At 47.5% G+C, this 21,543-nt stretch overlaps 2 protein-coding genes across 2 annotated transcripts; one reads left to right on the top strand and one right to left on the bottom strand.

Annotated features, from left to right (window-relative positions):
• Positions 1 to 5,573: 5,573 nt before the first annotated feature.
• LOC123051984 (nuclear intron maturase 2, mitochondrial) lies at positions 5,574 to 8,357 on the top strand. The gene has a single exon (XM_044474998.1). It carries the CDS (start codon positions 5,630 to 5,632, stop codon positions 7,814 to 7,816), a length of 2,187 nt encoding a protein of 728 aa, XP_044330933.1. The 5' UTR covers positions 5,574 to 5,629; the 3' UTR covers positions 7,817 to 8,357.
• Positions 8,358 to 12,686: 4,329 nt separating this feature from the next.
• Positions 12,687 to 14,214, bottom strand: LOC123051991 (uncharacterized). Its single transcript, XM_044475008.1, has one exon. The coding sequence runs from the start codon at positions 13,908 to 13,910 to the stop codon at positions 13,065 to 13,067; it is 846 nt and encodes a 281-aa protein (XP_044330943.1). The 5' UTR covers positions 13,911 to 14,214; the 3' UTR covers positions 12,687 to 13,064.
• Between the last annotated feature and the right edge of the window lie 7,329 nt (positions 14,215 to 21,543).

The raw sequence follows: 21,543 nt of genomic DNA, 5'->3' as shown, positions 1-21,543 counted from the left end.
GGGCATCGGAGGTCACCAGAGGCGGCCCTAGGCACACTCAGGCCCATGGAGCCTACATATGGCACCTAGGGGTCGTATTGCCCACCTGGCTAGCTGGTGTGGCCCATGGTGCCCCTACTGACTTGAAACTACTCTTCTATTTTTCTGGAATTTTCTCGAAAGTTTAAAATACCTATTTTCCTTAAAAAAACACAAACACTGACAAATAGAGACTGACGATGGGCACTTTATTAATGTGTTAATCCAATAACTTCAAAACTTTGCAAAAAAATGATAGATAAAAGCTACGAAACATACAAAAATTATAGATATGTTGCAGACGTATCACTATGGTACTAGTCTAATGAGGTTTCCAAAAGCCAAAACTCAATTTGGCAATGCTATTTGGCACACACTATGGCTGCCCTTAACCGACGTAGTTTTGTGAGGGGTGTCTCTCCATTATTGAGCACTCTTGCCCCCACTCCCACTCCCACTCAAGTACTGAAGTTACTCGCCCATTACCAGTACCCTTCCGGTCGGTGGCTGTCGTCTCCAACAAAAAGAACCCCTCGTCGTCGCAGGAGAACAAGCATAGGATGAGCAGATCTTGTAGCACGTTGAGAAATATGATGTAATGATGGTTAGTTTGATTCTCCGCAATAACCATGGAAAGCGTTTTGGTTAGCGCGACGACCGGAGCGATGACATCCCTCTTGGGGAAGTTGGGAACCATGCTGCCAATGAGCACAAGCTTCTCAAGGATGTCCATCATGAGTCATGCAATCAAGCTCCTCAAGGATGAGCTCAAGGCCATGCAAGCATTCCTGCCATGATGGCAGATGTGGAGGAGCCTGACCACCAAGACAAGCTTCATGCAGATGTTGTGTGAGAGCTGTCATATGATATTGAGGACAGCATCAACAAGTTCATGTTACTTGTGAACCATGACTCCGCTTCCAAGTCGAAAAGCTTCAAGGAGATTCGTGGCAAAATAAAAAAAATATTGGACATCAACACTCGCCATAGGATCACCAATGATGTAAGGTGGGGGGGGGCTTTGCCCCCCCACACCCCCACCCCGAACAGTAAGCTCCACCATAGCACATATGGTTACCCCTTAAACTTTGTTACTTATATCTAATTCTTGCTTCCTAATCACTAAAGGGACAAGGTCGATGGCTCTCCATGCCTTGTGACCCACGACTTTCCGGGCGGTATGAAGATGCATAAGAGTTTGTTGGCATCGATGCCCCGAGAGATGAGCTTGTGAATTTGCTGAATGACAAGGGAGATGAATTGACAAATCAGCTAAGAGTTATCTCTATTCTTGGAAAGGGTGGGGGTAGGTAAGATGACCCTTACTAGACAGGTCTCTAACAAGCTTGGACCAGACTTAGATTATCAAGCTTTTTTGTCGATCTCATAAGCCCTGGTATTACGAAAAGAGTTCTATTTTACACAATTGCTCAAACAAGATCAAGATCATGCCGGAGAAGGGAGTCCAGAACTCCTTATTCACCAAATCAGAAAAATTCTCAAACATAAAAGGTACTCCCTCCATCTGAAATAAGTGTCTCAACTTTAATATGAGACACTTTTTTTGGGACCTAGGAAGTATGTAAATAGCAGCTAGTGCTTGCATACATTTTTGGACAAATATATTAGTCAACTCTCTGTTATATTGTTGTTGGGGCGTAGTATCTCGATGTGGTTAGTACCTTTATATCTTTCAAAATTATGAATTGTACATATCATATTCATAATTGTGCCAACAATGAAATGATTTGAATATATGTGCTATTTTCGTTGAGTGCATAGTTTATATATCACGGCAACCACATTTAGTACTATATAGGAAAAAGTCGGTAACCCGCGTCGCTCAAGTTTGGTCATCGCCGGCTCAGGCTCAGTGCCTCGCTCGCTGCCGTTTCATCATTGTCCTTTCACCCCCGCCTCGACGATGTCATTCCCTAATTGGATCAGGCCCAAGAAGACGCATGGTGCTTGCAAGTTGGTTGACGTCCCTTTTGAAAGAACATGCGGTGCCCCCATGTTTGGTTTTGGTAATTGATGACAATCTCTATGGACTAATGGTTGCCTTGAGTTATATTTGAGGGTTTTGTCCATAGGCTTTTCTTGGAGTACATGTGTTGGTTTCAAGGAGAGTTTGTGTCGACCAAGGTGTTATTCAAGGAATTATCCAAAGATTGGTCATGTGAGAGTTGAGCTTATTGCAAGCATGTCTTGAAGAAGAAGATTGTGTGATCATTCATGTCTACCTTAAAGACATCATTCAAATGAAGAGAATTGGAAAGGTTAAAGGATGATCAAGACTAAGTCAAGAGTGAATCAAGTTGATCAACTCACAAAGCGCAGAAGATGTATCGAGAGGGATCAAGTGATCCCATGGTATGGTAAGAATTGTCAATTACGCTTTGTGTACTAACCCATGATCTTCGTGAGAGTTCTTTGTGGGGTTAGGTTTCGGTGTGCAAGTTCAAGTGGAGCATCACGAAGAGATCAAATGCTTGAAGCTTGCCGTCCTTTGTGGTGATAATGGACTTGTGAAGATGTGCGGAAGAGTGGCTCACCCATAGCGGAGTATGGGGAGCAATCAACTAGTCTTCATCGAGTCAACACAATCAAGAAAGGTGATCCAACTTGAGGGAGTCAAGATTGTCATCATCTAGCTCAAGTGGACCATGTGCAAGTCAAAGGTTTGCCCTTGATAGGTTTTCTATTTTACCGGTCTCATGATGGTTGTTGGGAGACTGGGTTATAGGATCGATTGCCGTTCTATCAAGGGGGGGGGGGGCTCTCGATGAGTAGCTTGATCGTATCGTTCGTAGAGAGATCAAACCATTGCATCCTTGCATCATATTTCTTGGTTCTTGCTTGGTTCTCTTTGTGAGTCTTAGAGCTTATGGTCATCTTGATGACAAGCTTGAATTCATCGAAAACAGAGTTCACATGCATCTTCTATGATGTTTTCGATGTTGGAGGTTTTGCCGGTTCTTCTCGGTTGGAGGTTTCACTCCTCTATTTGTTGGCATACCTCCCCGGCCTCTTCTTACTATATCCAGTCGCAGTTTTGATGCTACTCGTCGTCTTGTTTCCAACAAGCTTGAGTTTGCTCAATTCGGAGCTCATATGCAGAAGTTATGGCAGTTCTGGTTTTCTTGAGAGTGGTTTTTGTCTGGTCCCAGCGGTAGTACCGCGTGCCCCAGCGGTAGTACCTCTTGGAGCTCTCAGCCGTTGTACCGCTGCTTCCGGGCGGTGGTACCACCAACTTGCTCAGCAAAGTCTTGGGCGGTTGTTCCGGCCAGGCACCGCCCAAGTACCGGTCAGGCCTCTGTTTTGATGCGGTACTCGGGCGGTGGTGGCCCGGTTGGTCCGGTCGTACCGGTACCACCGGTGTTCGGAGCGGTTCTACCGCTCAGGACTTAGCCGCCCGAGCGCTCAAGGCCATGCGGTTGCATCGCCCGGTACCGCTCGACTACCGCACTCAGGGGTGACTCCCTTCTGTTCCTATGCGGTGGTTGAGCGGTGGCTGGGCGGTTGGTCCGGTTGTTTTTCTCAACCGGTGCTACCGCCTGGTCGCCCGGTTGAACTGCCTGGTAGGGTTCTGCACGTATACTATGAGTCCCAGTTGTACCGGGACCAGGAGCGGTAGTACCGCTCGTGTGCGGGCTGAGCACATAACGGTTGGATTTTCCCCCTCCTATAAAAGGGGGTCTTCTTCCCCCATTGACCCTAACCCTTTGAGCTCGTGTTCTTCCCCCTTTGTTGACCTTCTTTGAGCTTGCTAACTCTCAATCCCTCCATGGATTCTTGCTAGTTTTTGAGGGAAAAGAGAGAGGAGATCTAGATCCACATTTCCACCAATCACTTTCCTCTATGTGAGGGGAACCCCTTGGATCTAGATCTTGGAGTTCTTGGTGTTCTCCTTCTTGTTCTTCCTCTCATTTTCCTCCCTAGCATTAGTTGCTCCGGTGGGATTTGAGAGAGAAGGACTTGGGCACTCCGTGTGCCTTTGCCATTGCATTTGGTGCATCGGTTTGAGTTCTCCACGGTGATACGTGGAAGTGAAGTTTGAGAAGCTTATTACTCTTGGGTGTTTGGGCACCCTAGAGCTTGTTCCTCTTGGGTGCCTTGGCGCCCTAAACGGTTGGTGTTGTTCGAAGCTCAATCATTGTGGTGTAAAGCTCCGGGCAAGCGTCGGGGTCTCCAATTAGGTTGTGGAGATCACCCCGAGCAATTTGACGGGTACCGGTGACCGCCCCCAAGGGTTGCCAAAGTGTACGGGTTCGGTGACCGCCCCCAAGGGTTGCCATTTGTACGGGTTCGGTGACCGCCCTCAAGGGTCCCTTAGTGGAATCACGACATCTTGCATTGTGCGAGGGCGTGGGAAGATTACGGTGGCCCTAGTGGCTTCTTGGGGAGCATTGTGCCTCCACACCGCTTCAAACGGAGATTAGCATCCGCAAGGGTGTGAACTTTGGGATACATCGTCGTCTCCGCGTGTCTCAGTTATCTCTTACCCGAGCTCTTTACTTATGCACTTTACTTTGTGATAGCCATATTGTTTCTTGTCATATGTCTTTCTATCACATAGTTGCTTATCTTGATTAGCATAAGTTGTTGGTGCACATAGGTGAGCCTAGTTATTTTAGGTTTTGTGCTTGACAAATTAATCGCTAGGTTTATTCCGCATTTGTTCAAGCCTAAATCGTAATTATTTTAAAACGCCTATTCACCCCCCTCTAGGCGACATCCACGATCTTTCACCTTTCGTATCGCCTTATCGAGCCATCACCCCCTTCGACCTTCCCTCTAACCCTCTCCCCTCCGACACAGGTGACCTGAACCGCTCATTGGTCGTCGCGGCTCAAGCTCAGGCTCAGTGCCTCGCTCGACGTTGTCTCGCCATCGTCACTCCACTCCCGCCTCGCCGCTAGGTCCATGAAGATGCATGGTGCATGCGTGTGTGTGCTCGCTGTTCCGCCCATAACGTGTAGAATTTGCCTACTGTTTGTTTATTTTTGAGAATTATTTGCCGAAAATACACCTTGAGACATGGATGCCTATGTACCCGAATTGCAAAAATAAATAAATTAAAAGAAAACTAGAAAAGGGTAAAATATTTTTGATCTTTGTCGGAACAAGCATAATCTAGTGTATCACTCACATGTAAAATTTCATGACAAAATGACTTGCGTGGTATTCTAATGGATACAAACTAACTGATAATATATCAAGCGGAGCTTAAAATTCATAGTTTGTAGTTGCAATTTTGTCGTTTTGCCAATAATACTACATAAGTCATTTTTTCGTGAAACTTTACACGTGAGTGATATAGTACTAGACAATGTTTATTCTGACAAAGTTTAATTTAATTTAATTTTCTTAATAATTGGGTGCGCTTACACTCAGGTTCCAAAAATCCGCACCGCTATGTGTGCCACAAAGCCCAATGGGCTTTCAACTGTGAGCGTGGTGGCCCAACCCTTCCATTCTCGCCGCGCCGCCGTGGCCGCCTCCACCATCTCACTTCCCCAGCCAAAACCCGCGACGCCGACGACCTCCGCGCGGCGCGAGGGTTTTAGCCATCCGCCCCCGCCCCCGCCCCCGCCCCCGCCTCCGCCCGATGCCTCCGCCTCGCCGCGCGCTCATCTCCTCCCTCCTCCGCCTCCGCGCCTGCTCCTCCCTTGCCCACCACTCACCGCGGCCGCCGCCGCCCTCCTCGCGCCGCCACCAGTTCGTCGCCGACCCCAACGCCGCCGCCGGCACGGGACGAAGCAGCGTCGGCGGCAACCCCTTGGACCCCACGCAGCTCCTCCGCGACGACCCGGTGTCCATCACCGCGTCGCTGTGGGTCTCCTCCTTCCGCGCCGCCGCGCCTGGCGACGCCGCTCCGCCACCGCCGCCGGCGCTGGCCCCCTTCCTCACTCGCCTCGAGCTCTGGGTGCTCGCCTACCAGAAGGCGTACGCGGACGAGACCGGCTCCTACCTACCCCGCTCCTCCATCCCCGCCTCCACGCTCACCTCCATCCTCACCCTCCGCAACGCCGTCATCGACGCCCGCTTCCGCTTCGGCAACCGCCTCACGCCCTACCTCCACTCCCCGCGCGCCGCGGCGGCCCCGGACCCCGCCACCCTCTCCAAGCGCAAGCTCCGCGCCCTCCTCACCACCCCGGGCCCGGCCCCGTTCCAGGACCGCGTCGTGCAGGAGCTGCTCCTGCTGCTGCTCGAACCAGTTTATGAGGCGCGGTTCTCGCCCAAGTCCTTCGCCTTCCGCCCTGGGCGATCCCCGCATGCCGCACTCCGTAGCATCCGCCGGAGCTGGGCGCCCTACCTCTGGTACATCAAGGGAGACCTCTCCCCGCTGCTTGATTCCCCTGACCCTGCGCTCGTGGTCGGCGCGCTCATCCGTGATGTGCGTGACAAGAAAGTGGTCGATTTAGTCCGCTCGGCACTGCTTACTCCAGTGGTGACCGCCAGGCCTGGTGATGATGATGCATCAAAGAAGAAGAAGAAGAGGAAGTACCAGAAAAAGAAGGTGCTGCCTGAAGGGGAGCCGAAGCCTGACCCCTACTGGTTGCAGACATTCTTTGGGTTTGCACCAGAGGAGGCTCTGACTCAGCCTGATTGGGGGCATTGTGGGGTGCTGAGCCCATTGCTCGCCAATGTCTGTCTTGATGAGTTCGATAAATGGATGGACGAGAAGATTAAGGAGTTCTACAAGCCGTCCAAGTCGGATGTTGTGGGAGGGGAGGATGGCATTGAGCAGGGGAATACATCATGGCCGGAGTTTGTACCCACGAGCGGGCCTGACAAAACAAGGAAGGTGGACTATATTCGGTTTGGCGGGCATTTCTTGATTGGAGTAAGGGGCCCTAGGGCCGACGCTGCAGTGATTCGAAAGCAGCTCATTGAATTTTGTGATCAGCGGTTCAGGATCAAGCTTGACAATGAGAGCCTCCCAATTGAACACATCACTAAAGGGATCATGTTTCTTGATCATGTGTTGTGCCGTCGTGTCGTGTACCCAACCCTCCGTTACACAGCCACTGGAGGCAAGATCATTAGCGAGAAGGGGGTTGGTACTCTGCTCTCAGTTACAGCCAGTTTGAAGCAGTGCATCAGGCAGTTCCGGAAGCTAGAGTTTTTAAAGGGAGACCGTGAGCCAGACCCACAGCCATGTTTCCGGATGTTCCATGCCACGCAAGCTCACACTAACTTGCAGATGAATAAGCTTTTAACGACGATGGCAGAATGGTATCGCTATGCTGATAACCGCAAAAAGGTTGTCAACTTTTGCTCGTACATTATAAGGGGGTCCTTGGCAAAGTTATATGCCGCCAAGTATAAGCTGCGGTCAAGGGCAAAGGTTTATAAGATTGCATCAAGGAATCTTAGTCGACCATTGAAGGATAAGAAAGGGCAGTCACCAGAGTACACCAATTTGCTGAGAATGGGTCTTGTAGACTCAGTTGATGGACTTCAGTATACAAGGATGTCAATGGTTCCTGATCCTGACTATACACCACTACCAAGCGGGTGGCGCCCGGACCACGAGAAGTTTTTGCTAGAATATATAAAGCTCACAGATCAACAAACACTGGAAGAGCAGCGGAGTTGCATTAGAGAGGAGGGGCTTATAACACCACAGGACCACATTTCAATGCTTGTATGGAGCTACAAGAAAAATGCAGTTTTACTACCTTCTTCAAAAGAGAGTGATGTCCAAGAATCCATAGAAGACCTTGGTTCAGATACAGATGAATTGAATAACAAGGAGCTAGGGCATGGAGGCCATCAGGGTTTTCCATAGCATACTGAAATGTCTTGAGTGTCAATAATTTCTGTGAAATCACCAAGGATTAATTACGATAACAGTTGGTTGCTGCCGCTGAATTTACAAGAGACCAACTCACCGATGGACCACAAAGACTATGTAAATGTGTACTACTGCCAAGCAGATTCTAGCATTTTGCTGGCTGGTTCATAACTGCCTAGCTAGATGGTTACTTCCTGCTCAAGGTCATGACATATCATGCGGCTCTATCCTTCAAGACCATTTTCAAATGCTCAGGGCATGGTGCAAGAACATGAACTTCCAGGATCATTTTGCTTCCAAACAGTGCATCTGCATCAAGGCCAGCAGCTGCTCATACATCATTCATGTCTTTTAGTAAGACTTTATCAAGCCTATGCATTAAAATTTATGTAGGAAATTTATTGAACACACATTCTGTGAGAGCATATCCTGCTTGTTCAAATGGTCATCTGTACAATCTTTTATCAAATACAGAGCTTGCTGAAGTTACTACTAAAGGATAATAAATTTCCTTGGCCTTGTGGAAGGTTGCTCATGATACTTGTTTCGCTGATATGGTGAAGTACTCCCTCTGTATCAAAATATAAGACTTTTTTTTAATACAAAGGGAGTATCAAAAACATCTTATATTTTGATACAGAGAGAGTAGCTCACTGGATGCCAATTGCAGTGTGTGAGCCATAGGATAAATGCGGAAACCCCTGAATTGCTCACATATTTTATTTGCATTTTTTTGTTCAGTTTGTGCCTATATGTACTACTTTCTTCTGTTTTGGAGAAAATTTTGTCAACAGCAAAATGCTATAATTTGTCGATAAATTTATGTATTAAGACATACTATTTCCTGAATGATTCAGTAAAAAATGGCATTCAACCATATTTTGCAACTGATCCATGTCCTAGAATCTGTATGTTTCAGTTTATTGTTTCCTTTTCTATTTGTTTTCCCCTGTACACTTGTAGTGCGCAGGGCATAATCTTCAAGGAAAAGAAAACAGTCGATGTTAATGTAGTACACACATTTAACGGATGGAGCATCATTTGCAGTGGGAAAAGGATAGACAGTTTTCTGACATAAATTTTTCATTGTTTCAGAGGGAGTATGTGCTAATCATGCAAACTACTCTGCTTATCATGCATGATGGATGACTCGTCACTATTATGTGTCAACGTAAGGCACTGTTTCTGCTAGGATGTAGCTGGGGATACTGTTTGTAGTCTTAGCATTGGAAACAACTGCAGGCAACTAAGTCTCATCACTATTTGGAGTACTCTGTTGATCTGTTCTTGTATGTTAACGTTCCAACTCGTTTACTTTCCCATCCTTGCCCTGAATTTTGATTGCAAATGTCTTTTTAGTGTTCTTGTATCTTTTGCTGTCAGAAGTAGACTGGCCCTTTCTTCATGCTTCGACTATGCCCAATAATAGTAATTGGAAGAGAGCAAGAGAGAAGAGAAGTGGAAGTCGAAGCACAAGATCTTGTACAACTAATGTTAAATATTCTTTTCTAAGGTATGTCTAACATTCGGATTATTGTCATTCCCAACCATATATACTCTTCATCCAGACCTATGAAGCTTGTACTCATTTTGCATCTCTATTGCCCGTCTCCTTGTCTATGACCTTCATGAAAACCTAATGTTTTTCCTGTGTTGAAGTCTACAAATAGTCTAAGACTATGCCTGCAGAAGTTTAATTATCTGTTCTTAGTCTCACAAAAAGCATGGTTCTGGTAGTTCACTTTGTGACTTCTGTCTGTATGACATAATAGTTCTTGCGCTCCAGCTTTCTTCAACTATCAGTCTTTAGTGCTACCATCTAGGTAAACTGAAACACCTGAGCAGAATCAATCAAGCTTTAGATTTATAGGAACTAAATGAGTCTGAATAATAGGGTTTAACTTTGTTCCCGTATGGCCTCCTGGAGTTAGCAAGATTGATGATTCGTTTTTCATGAAAAATAAGTCCTGTTTATCATTATCTTCTTCCGTATATTGAATTCCACGCTACATGAAGCTGGTCCCTGCATACCCATGTTTGTTCTTCCTGTTGCCGTTTCCAGTTGATTGTTCTTTTTTTTTTTTTGGTTCTTTTTGTGCCAGAGTATCCTAGTGCTCTATGCCTGTATGAAAATCTGCCTCACATCGATCTCATGACTGCTTTCAGATCTGAATGGAAATATGCATCTCGACGCTAAGTATGGGTCCCGCGGAGCACATTGAGGTATGCCAATCATTTAGCACCACTAACCTTCTGTTATGCCAATGGATATGGTAGGCATGATTTTGTTCCCCACTAAAGGCCGACGAGAAGCACTCGCGGAGTCCTGACACATAGGCCCAAGGCTTTCAGGTATGTCCTAATTGAGAGACCTCATGTCGTACCTTTTCGCTATTGTTTCTGTTTAGTTCCTGCAAGAATTAGCTTATATAGGTCAACGAATCCGGGCCAGATTTTCATATAACACACAGCAGTGTTAAGCTACTCTTAACAGCAATGCAAGCTGAAACCTGCACGCCATTGTGAGCCAAGCCCTGGTCTGAACTATGCTTCACTGCTGTTGCATTTGGGATCAGTGCACTGTTTCGGACCACTTGCCATTGAGCGGCTACCACATATCCTAGGATGCTAACTCTAACCAGAAGCAGTTAAGGTGTCGGCTAAAATTCTTTAATAATTCTTTAATATTCTGAGAGGAAATTTGCGTCTCCACAGCTAGCGGTGGGACCCCTAGATTGATTTCTTTATAATATTTTGGAATCAAGTTTGCAACCTAACAAAGAGGCAAGTGACAACATCAAGATGCTGCACCGCCTTGACTGACCATACTAGGACCCCAAGCGGAGCTTTCAGCAGTTGGCAGTCTGCTCGCTTGATCCATCTAGAGTCGTCACAGTCGAACCGCCACTGATAGATTAGCCTGTAGCCCTGTAGCCCCTCTAAAATTTGGTATCTGACCATCACCAGCTATATGAAATCAGTCTTTCGGCCCCGCGCTTTTGCGTGTGTACGAAGGGTGGTTCCCCGTGTGGAAAGATGGCAATCAGCCGCTATAATATTCCTTTTGACAAGAGAAGTGCATCTGTTCATTTCATTTTCAGTCTCCTGCTATTAAATATTTCGTTCATTTCTCAGTCATCTTTTGGGCGAATGATTTTCACACTGGGTAGCCTGTAGAATGGAGGAGCAAAGCTCCATTGCTCGGCATGCCGGCCATCGAGCACCGGCCACTAGCAGTTGTTTCACGGTAGGCCCTCTTGTGCTGGATGGAAGTTTCTTTCAGCGCCGAAAAGGTGAGCGCCTGACCGTTGCGTTCGCTGCATGCTCAGTGCACACTGTCTGCACTGGGTAGTTGACTTATGTGCCTTGTTAATTGCTATAACAATACTGAAAGGAAATAAAGGCCCTAACAAGATGAGCGAGTTGCCGGGCATTTCCCTTCCCACTGATTTTCCTGACAAGGACATTTTGTGGGGAGGGCGTAGAAAACACACCACGCACTTCACACATCTGCTTTTGAATATGTTCGCATTCTCCAGAGGGAAAGCGTAAACATATAGAGTACTTGATGGCCGGGTCATCTATCCTTTGCGTTCCGATGCTGGCGTATCTTTGGTGAAACGGTCGTCTATTTTTTTTACGGTGAGGCAGTCGGCAGTCATGGATGGGTCTCATGGTTTTGGTCTAATTCTTTTTTTTTTTTTGCTTGAACGGTTGGAATTATTCACTGCTTGCTGGTAGCTACGCTTGTTGTTGTGCTGCTTGAATCTATTTGTTTTGAGTAGGGGGGTGGCAATTTCTTGAGACTAGCATGACAATTTCTTCGTAGAGAAGACAATTTTTTCACCCAAAACTGCCGAGAGTGTTCGTTGGGAGTTCCTTCCCATCAAACATTTGCCAGTTAGCGTTACCGTATACTCCCTCCGTCCGAAAAAGCTTACCCCAAGCTTGTTTCTTAAGTGGATGTATCTAGCACTATAGATACATCCATTTGAGGACAATCTTTTTCGGACGGAGGGAGTATTTTTTTACTCGGCCCGTTGCGGCAGATATATTATCATGGATGATAGCACTTGAGTGGTGCTGTGATGCGCTTGGTTGGTGTCTTTTTACTGGAGTGGTGTAGCTGTAGTTTTGTGATGAGTAGGAATCGGGGACCTTGTTCCTAGGCCAAGGACGCGTGCTCTACGGGCTCTTTTTGGCATGGCTGTCCGATCAAACAAAGAAAGGCGTGGGAATTTGCAGTCCTGGCTGCGAGGAAAGAGGCGCCCCCGCTTTTGTGGTGTTTTGTGCTGCCTTGCCTAGATGACCGGAGCGCACACACACACACACAACGTAGTAATAGTGCTACGTGGGTACTACAAATGGGAAGCACAGAGGAGACGTCGTTGTAGCGCGTCGCGGAGGAGAAGGGATATGCGTTTTCTTTTTGTTACGGCCAGCCATGGCGTCGCATCGCATTATCATCCTAATGGTGATGTGATGCGCCCATTGCTTTCCTTTTCATCCTAATGGTGATGTCATCGCATTATCCTTTATGTATGCTCATGATCGCACCGCCGGCAGCGCGTGCGCGCGCCTTCATCATCTCCCCCTCTCCAGCTTCTCTCACTCGAGCTCGATGCCATCTCAGTTCCCAAGGGAGGAGTGCTAATCACCGCCCTCGCCTCGCCAATGTCCAGGACAATGCTTTATCCACTTTTTAGAAAACAATAAAACATACTGACAGACACATGCATTGCCCGGGAGAAGCTTCTTCTTCTTACTCAGCTAAACAATGCCGCTGACAGTCGTCTTTCGTCTTCCAAGAATTCGAAACATGAATGGAAAAACACAGCCACAGGCACGGCAGCAGCTCACGAGCTCTCGAAGCGATACAGCCGCACGTAAATAAATGGGAGGGCAGAGCGGAACAAAATTGAAGTCGTAGGCGTCAGAGGTCAGAGAACACACGTTCAAACAAAAGAAATGAGGTGACCTGTGAGCCCCAGCCCAGCCCAGGTCGTCTCGTCGTAATTCACACAAGCTACCGCAGCTGAACTGCTCTGCCCCCGTTCAAACAAGAAACTCAAAAACAAAACAGCTTCATTTGATTATCTTTCTCTCGTCGTCTCTCAGCGAGCAGTGACAGCGCACGGCGCATCAGCAGAAGGTCAAATTTTGCGGGAGGAGGACAAGGTGACGATTTCCGACGGGGGAAAAGAGGAGGCGGTTTGCCGGCCGGAGCGGAGCGGCGGCCACGTCACCGGAACCTGCCCATGTCGGCCAGCTTCCGGGAGGTGTTGCGCCCGAAGGACGCCGCGCTGCTGGCCGACAGGTGCCGCCGGTGGCTCTCGCCCAGGGCCGACGGCTCCGGCTGCTGGCACCGCCGCCGAGGACCGCCCGTGCTGGGGCGGACCAGCGGGCTCAGGCACACCGCGAACCCCGAGATCCCGTCGCCGCTCGCGCCTGATCCGCCCGGCCTGCCGCGTCGCTGGGGGTGATGATGGTGCCTGGCCGGGGAGGGCGACGGGAACCACCAGCTGCTGCTCGTGCTGCCTCCTGGGGACTCCGGCTCCTCGTCCACCGGCCGCGGCAGAGATGAGGATGACGCGTCCGGCCTCCGCTTGCGCCGGGCTATGGCGGAGAGCCACGAGGTGGACCGCCGGGGCGAGTCCTTCTTGCTCTCGCTCTCCTCCTCCCGGCCGCCGCGCCGCCCGCCGCCGAAGAGGGTTGCCAGGAAGGACCGCCTCCGGTGGAAGGACTTCTTCCGCTCGCTCTCCCGGGGCTCGTCGTCGGCGGCGCGGGTGGCGGGGCCGACCTGCGGCGTGCTGAAGAAGAGGAGCTCGGGGCGGTGGCTGTGGCTGTGGCGGGACGACGTGTACGCGCAGGCGTCGGAGCGCCGGTGCTGCTGCGCCACCGGAGCGGCGGCGAAGGGCGACGCGCGCGCAGGCGAGCTGCCCCGGCTGCTGCTGCTGCTGCAGTCGGCGCCGCTGCTGGCCCCGGCCCCGGCCCGGTCGCGCTCGGCGGCGAGCACGAGGAGGCGGTCGCGGAGGCAGGGCGCGCAGACGCCCAGCGCGTTCGCGTACGGGTGGAGCTTGCACCTCATCGGCCCTCCCCTCCTCGCCGGATCACCAGGCGCGCATCTCCGGCGAGGGGCGGTTGGGCTCGCGGAGGCAGATCGCGGGCGGGGCACGAGGAGGATCCGCGGAGCGTGCGGTGGTTGGGTGGGTTCGGATTGCTGGAGCGTGCGCTGCAGCTTGGATTTTTGTCGCCTTGGTTGGCTCGCTCGCTCGAGAGGGAGAGGGAGGACGGGACTGGAGGAGTGGTTGGGCGATGCTGTAATGCCCGGACGGACGGATGGATTTATTTGGGACGGTGCGGTGCGGTACGGCCCCGGCCGCACCCTGGTCTACTCTATCTATTCCAAGGCACCGGTGCTGTTCCGTCTAGCGTTACGGAATCACCCTCCTCTCATCTCTCCGTTCGGTTTTATTCGTTGCAAGTGAAGTGAGTATAGATCCTCGTGTCTAGATCGGATGGTATTTAACCGTTAAAAACATTTCTGTACACGTCTACACTTGCATGTATCTCGTGTCTAGATCGGATGGTATTTAACCGGTGATTTTTCTATTAATTTTCTCGGTCGATTTAGGAATAGCAAAATCATTACGTGCTCAATAAATTGCGGATCTTATTTTTGTACGCCTTTTGTTCTAAAAGAACGTGCGTGAAAAAGGGAAACGAACCCTTTCACCAACCGGTCGTGAAAAGGAAACATAGCCTCTACTCTGCCGAAGGAAAGGGGAGGGGGTGGACTCCGCCAGTTCTCAAAATAACGAAGGTGAAAAAAGAAATGGATCCTCTACCCAGTCGACGACGCGGGGAGGGGGTTGACTCGATCGGTTCTAAAACAAACAAATGTGAAAAAGGAAACCGAAGGCGCCTGGGTGGGGGTAGGTGGACTCCACCCATTCTCAAAATAATTGTTGTGGAAAATGGAAAGAACGGTGAGACATCTACTTTGGATCTGCCAGACGTTCGAAGTTAAGGTGTCATAGCTCTCTTTCTTTTGTAGGCGGCAAACCAGTCATTTTTTGGAAAAACATCGAAAAGATCAAGGAGTTATTGATGGACATGAAAAACCGCCTATTTTACCCATCATTAAGTGTTGGCCGATATCGATTTCTCCCGAGGATCGTCACCCCATGGGACCCTCATTTCCGTATCCTACGTCGTGCTAATCAATTTTACTGCAACACCCCACACACGTCCGTAATGTAGCCAAGCCCACATGCTCAACTTGTCGTCAACCACCTTGAGAGATAAATCTGGGAGGGATTTCACACAATCAACCATAGTCTCATCAGGTTGTTTTTTTGGCGCGCGGGGGGGGGGGGGGGGGGGGTTCCTCAGACCTGATCATGGCGATAACATCGCTAGAGTGACACCATACCGCTCTGTTGTGCAGCGTGACACCAAAGTCGAACCCCTCCATGAGTGAGAGTGCATCTTATGTCCCTTTGTTGGGTTTTGATGATCAAACGACAAGGACATTGAAAGGATTAATAGTTTATAAAGTTTATTTCGAGAAATGCATCCCATTTGTGAGTGGAAAGATCAATATTGATCCCTAATTTTATATCTTTAAGTGGGTTTCTCCTTTGATATCTTAGTTTATACTTTATAGGTATTTTGGTGAATCCAAGAGTCACATTGAGTTTAGGGACAATCGTTACAGATTCTCAACCAGAATCCCCAAGAATTTTACTCTTGCCACTTAAGTGCTATGTGAAAGGGCATGTAGCCCCTATGTGTGTTGTGGTAATTAATGACACTCTCTATGGACTAATACTTTCACTCAGATATATTTGAAGGAATATTACATGGGTGGTGCCTTAAGGTTGATTGCCATAAAGAAGAAGATTTTCTCTAAGTTTTGGTATTGAATGGCAATTCCTATGGAGCATCAAGGTCGTTGTATCTTATATGAAGAAATGTTCCATAGTTATGCATGAAGCATGTTGGATTTATTTGGGAAGAGTGGAATCAAAAGCCTCTGGAAGAAGTCTTCATGGCATCCTCTTTGCTTACCCCATGCACACGGGGTCTAGGGGTCGTGCCCACGGTGTCCATGGAAATCTTTCTCGACACCCCTTGCACACGGGCTTCCTAACCCCCGTGCACACGGGGTCAGGGGTGTTAAACTCTCGGGATACCCCGTGTGCATGGGGTCTATGCCCCTTGGGCCACAGGGCCTAGGGTTTGACTCTCAGGGGTCTCTTGCCTAGTGAGGATACGACTTGGTCTTTGGATGTATCTAATGGAGTCATCAAGATTTATCTCAATGTCTAACCAAATATGTTCAAGGTGAAGTTCACCAGAGGATCTCAAAGGTTGACACATTTGGGCTTATAAGGATCAAGGTCTTGAGAGTATAATTAAAGAGAAGAATTCAAGCTATGGTACCAAGAGAAGATCATGATGAGCTAATGTGTTGGGTTTTGGTTGATCATGTCTTGAAACAAGAAACTAGAGTTGTGCCTCTCAAGAGTTTGTAATGGGGCATTTAGAAGAGCAAGTGATGAACAATATGATGTTCATGATGAAACTTGATATGGTCATGAAAGAGTCTTTGGTGATCTAGTCTTGAAGCAATGAAGTAAAATGAAGAGTTCATTATGGCTTTCAAGAAACCGATATGGAGCATGAAGAGATGTTGGTTGACCAAGATGAAGCTTGAAGATTGTATCTAGATTGTCAACACACAAGCGCAAACAATGTACCTTGTGGGATCAAGTGATCTAGTGGTATGATAAGTAATTGTGAATTGTGTTTTGTGTAGTAACCCATGCTATGTGTTTGCTATGTCTATGTGGGTTAGTTGTTTCTCAGGGGATTGCATCAAAAGAAAGATGTTGAGTAGGCTATGTGACGGTGACATCAAGTGGTGATGGTCATCGTTTTTGAGGTGTGCAAGTGCAAGATGAAAAGCCGGAGGTTATATGCTTTGAAGCTTGTGGTCCAAATTGTGATTATGTACATGTGAATATGTGCTTAAGTGAAGGCTTCCCTCGTTGCAATATGGGGAAGTAATTCAAATATCTTTCACCAAGTGTTTGTGGTCAAGAACAGGATTCCAACTGGAGGCAAGCATTAACGTCATCAATAAGCTCAAGTGGAATGTGCAAGGCAAAGATGTAACTTAGCTAGGTTTTCCTAGATTTTCCGGTCTCATGGTTCTTGGTGGGAGACCGGATTATAGGTTTGATAGTCGCACTATCAAGAGGGAGTTTCGGGCAAGTAGTTGGATCACGTCGCATGTAGAGAGCTCAAACCTTTGCATGTTTTTTTATCTTGGTTGGTTCTCTATGTGAGGATCTTGTGTTTTCCCAAAGCTTTAAAACGAGCGCAAGATCATCGAAACCGGACTTTGTATGACAAAGGTGTGTTATATGTCTCTGTCGTATCTATAATTTTTTATTATTTCATGCCAATATTCTACAACTTTCATATACTTTTGAAAACATTTTATATTATTTTTGGAACTAACATATTGATCCAGTGCCCAGTGACAGTTCATGTTTGTTGCATGTTTTTTGTTTTGTAGAATATCCATATCAAACGAAGTCCACATGATAAAAATTTACGGAGATTTATTTTGGATCATATGTGATTTTGGGGAAGAAGAATCAACGCAACACTACTACAGGATGTTGCTAACGCGACACTATGATCAGAGACCCTTCGAGAAACTGTGTGCGATGCAATAATCGCAAACGGTGCTATATGAAAACCGTCAGAAATGTGTAAAACGTTTGCGATGACGGATGCATCAAACACGGTTCAGGTTTTATTTGCGTGTGCGATGAAGGGCATACGGTTCAGTTCAATGAACTATTTGCGATGAGGAGGAACAAAAGAAACAGGCAGCCAGATGAAGGCGTGTGTGATACACAGCATACGGTTCACTCGGATGAACTGTTTGTGATTAGGCAACACAAAAGGAATGGTCAGCCAGATCAAAGGTGTGTGTGGTATACGGCATGCGGTTCACTCGGATGAACTGTTTGTGTTGAGACATGAGAACAAAAACGGTTCAAATGAACAAGATGTGTATGATATGAGGCAAATAGGTCTGTAATCGGAGACGTGTGGAAGACCGATAACAACACAGACGATCACTGCTAACAAGCCGTGTGTGTTGTGAGCAAACGATTGCTGGTATACAATTGTGAGTGATTGATGAAAACATCACTGACGGGTTCCATTGTTTAGTCCATGTGCGATGTGATTTTCTTTGTCTGCACAATATCTACGCTCTGTCTACAGCATCAACATATATACTTAAAAAGACAACATTGCATAACCAAATTAAGCATACAATTACACAAGTGACTACACACATAATATTTCCACACACCAAAGAAAGCAATTACATGCATACTAAAGTAGGAGAAACGAGGATCTAATCATCTACTTATTGTTGCGACGGCGCTTGCCATTGCTCTGCTTCCGGCTGGATTGTTGCAATGACGCTTGCCATTGCTCTGCTTCCGGCTGGATCCCTGACCGTTTTGGGGAAGGAGGGACTTCCTCATGTCAACGATCCGCCTGTACATGTCGTAGTTCGTGTACGCCTCCTTGGTCACGTACACGACGTGCGCTTTGTAGAGTTTCTCTCATCGGCAGTCGGTCAATTTCCATCAACATCTTCACCAGCACCATATCATCTCAAACCCTAGTTCATCTCTTGTATCCAATCTTTGTCTCAAAACCTCAGATTGGTACATGTGGGTTGCTAGTAGTGTTGATTACTCCTTGTAGTTGATGCTAGTTGGTTTATTCGGTGGAAGATCGTATGTTCAGATCCTTTATGCATATTAATAACCCTTTGATTCTGAACATGAATATGATTTGTGAGTAGTTACGTTTGTTCCTGAGGACATGGGAGAAGTCTTGCTATAAGTAGTCATGTGAATTTGGTATTCGTTTGATATTTTGATGAGATGTATGTTGTCTTTCCTCTAGTGGTGTCATGTAAACGTCGACTACATGGCATTTCACCATTGTTTGGGCCTAGATGTAACACCCTCGATGCGACTATATCTCCCACGTGTCGAGGCATGACTTAGAGGCATAATCGCATTGAAGGCATATGCCGCAAGTCAGGCAATCTTCACAACATCCCATGTAATATAGATAATAAAAGGGGAGATAACATAGTTGGCTTACACTCGCCACGTCAATCAAGGTACATAAATAACATTACATCATCCAAACACTCATGGCCCGACTACGGCGCCAAAATAAAAGATAACCCAACATGCGACACGGTCCCGATCACCCCAACAGGGCACCACTACTGATCATCAGGAAAGGAAACATAGTATCGCTGAGAGTCTTCGTCGAACTCCCACTTGAGCGCGAGCGCGTCACCTGGAGCGGAATCATCAGGCCCTGCATAGTAATCTGTGAGCCACAAGGACTCAGCAATCTCGCACCCTCGTGATCAAGACTATTTAAGCTTATAGGTAAAGTAAGGTAAATATATGTGGAGCTGCAGCAAGCGACTAATATATAAGGTGACTATCCTGTTCGCAAAAGAGAGCGAGAAGAGAAGGCAAAGCGCGAGCGAGAAACTAGAGGACAACCTGCGCAAACATTACTCCAACACCGTGTTCACTTCCCGAACTCCGCCGAGAAGAGACCATCACGGTAACTCACACTGTTGATTCATTTCAATTAAGTTAAGGTTCAAGTTATCTACAACCGGACATTAACAAATTCCCATCTGCCCATAACCGCGGGCACGGCTTCCGAAAGTTTAAATCCCTGCAGGGGAGTCCCAACTTAGCCCATGACAAGCTCTCACGGTCAACGAAGGAATATACCTCCTCCCGAGACGTTCCGATCAGACTCGGTACCTTGGTTCTTCAAGACACTTCGACAGGTTAAAACAAGACCAACAACACCACCCAGATGTGCCGACAAATCCTGATAGGAGCTGCACATATCTCGTTCTCAAGGCACACCGGATGAGCAAGACGTCGGGTAGGCCAGTCCAGAGTTGCCCCTGATAGCCCCGGACATCGCTCGGTTGGACCAACACTCAGAGGAGCACTGGCCCGGGGGGGGGGGGGGGCTAAAATAAGATGACCCTCGGGCTCCGGAAACCCAAGGGAAAAGAGGCTAGGTGGCAAATGGTAAAACCAAGGTTGGGCATTGCTGGAAAAGCTTTAATCAAGGCGAACTATCAAGGGGTTCCCATTATAACCCAACCGCGTAAGGAACACAAAATCCGGGAACATAACACCGATATGACGGAAACTAGGGCGACAAGAGTGGAACAAAACACTAGGCGAGAGGCCGAGCCTTCCACCCTTTACCAAGTATATAGATGCATTAAGATAACATGGCAATATAATGATATCCCAATAAGTAAATAAATGTTCCAACAAGGAACGGTCTCCAATCTTCACCTGCAACTAGCAACGCTATAAGGGGGGCTGAGCAAAGCGGCAACATAGCCAATCAAGGGTTTGCTAGGACATGGTGGGTTAGAGGTTTGACATGGCAATTTGGGAGGCTTGAAAGCAAGTGGTAGGCATCGTAGCATTGGCATAGCAAAAGAGCGAGCAATCTAGCATAGCAAAGATAGTAGTGATTTCGAGGGTATGATCATCTTGCCTGCAAAGTTGTCAGAGTTGACTGGATCCTCAAAAGCAAACTCAACGGGCTCCTCGTTAGCGAACTCGTCTCCCGGCTCTACCCAAACAAGACAAACAAGCAAACGGAACACAATCAACCATGTGCAAGGGTCAAACAATACGATGCAAGGACGATATGCTATGCGGGATGCGATGCGAGATGCATATGCAAGATTTGACAAGGGATGCATGAACCTGGCCTCAACTTGGGAATCCAAGTGTGCCACTGGAAAGATGAGATGAAATCGCTTGAAAACGATATAAAGAACACCGGAATCGGAATTACGGTTTGGAAATGGCAAGCGATTCAAATATGACACCGGTCTGCGATTTACAGCAAGTAGCCATCTAAATGCAATGAGATGAACATGCTACAGCACCCAAACATGGCATCAAAATACATGGCAAGGATGCATTCATGATGCCTAACAAAATTCTAGCACTGAGCTACGGCCAATTCATCCATTAACAGGTTCAAACAAGCATGGCAAAAATGCATATGGCAAACAGATTTCAGACTTAGTGAAATTAACACTTGTCTGGAATTTCAGATCAGGTAGCACTCTTCGGAGTAGCAAAACTACATGCTACAGGACCTGAACATGGCAAAGTAAAACATGGCATGGAGCTATTCAAAGAGCTTAACAAAAATCCCTTAGTGACCTTGAGCCAAAAGGGATCAGAAAATACAATTGCAAGCATGTGAACATGGCAAAAACATAATCAGTTCTCAGACTTAGTGAAAACTGGAGCATGCTGAAAACAGATATCAAGTAGGCATGTTTACGAGCTCAATGCACTCACTACGGAGCAAGTCATGATAATCTAAGCATACACCCATCAAGAAAACATAAAATGCAAGCTATACATGGCAAGAACAATAGCATAGCATGCACGAATCAACTACAACATCATCGGCAAAATCGCTAACAAGTAGACAATCTGCCCAGATTCACGAAGTAGCAAAAGTAGAGCTCGATTGACTCAAGGTAGGGTGCTCCATAATTGCAAACAAAGGCATGGATGGATAGA

The sequence above is a fragment of the Triticum aestivum genome, chromosome 1A, assembly GCF_018294505.1.
Source record: "Triticum aestivum cultivar Chinese Spring chromosome 1A, IWGSC CS RefSeq v2.1, whole genome shotgun sequence".
Classification (NCBI taxonomy): Eukaryota; Viridiplantae; Streptophyta; class Magnoliopsida; order Poales; family Poaceae; genus Triticum; species Triticum aestivum.
The sequence above is the reverse complement of the archived record's forward strand: the minus strand, read 5'-3'. Positions and strand labels throughout refer to the sequence as shown.

Bases quoted from the DNA above. Each gene is read 5' to 3' on its own strand.
- LOC123051984 (XM_044474998.1), top strand. From the start codon at position 5,630: ATGCCTCCGCCTCGCCGCGCGCTCATCTCCTCCCTCCTCCGCCTCCGC.
- LOC123051991 (XM_044475008.1), bottom strand. From the start codon at position 13,910: ATGAGGTGCAAGCTCCACCCGTACGCGAACGCGCTGGGCGTCTGCGCG.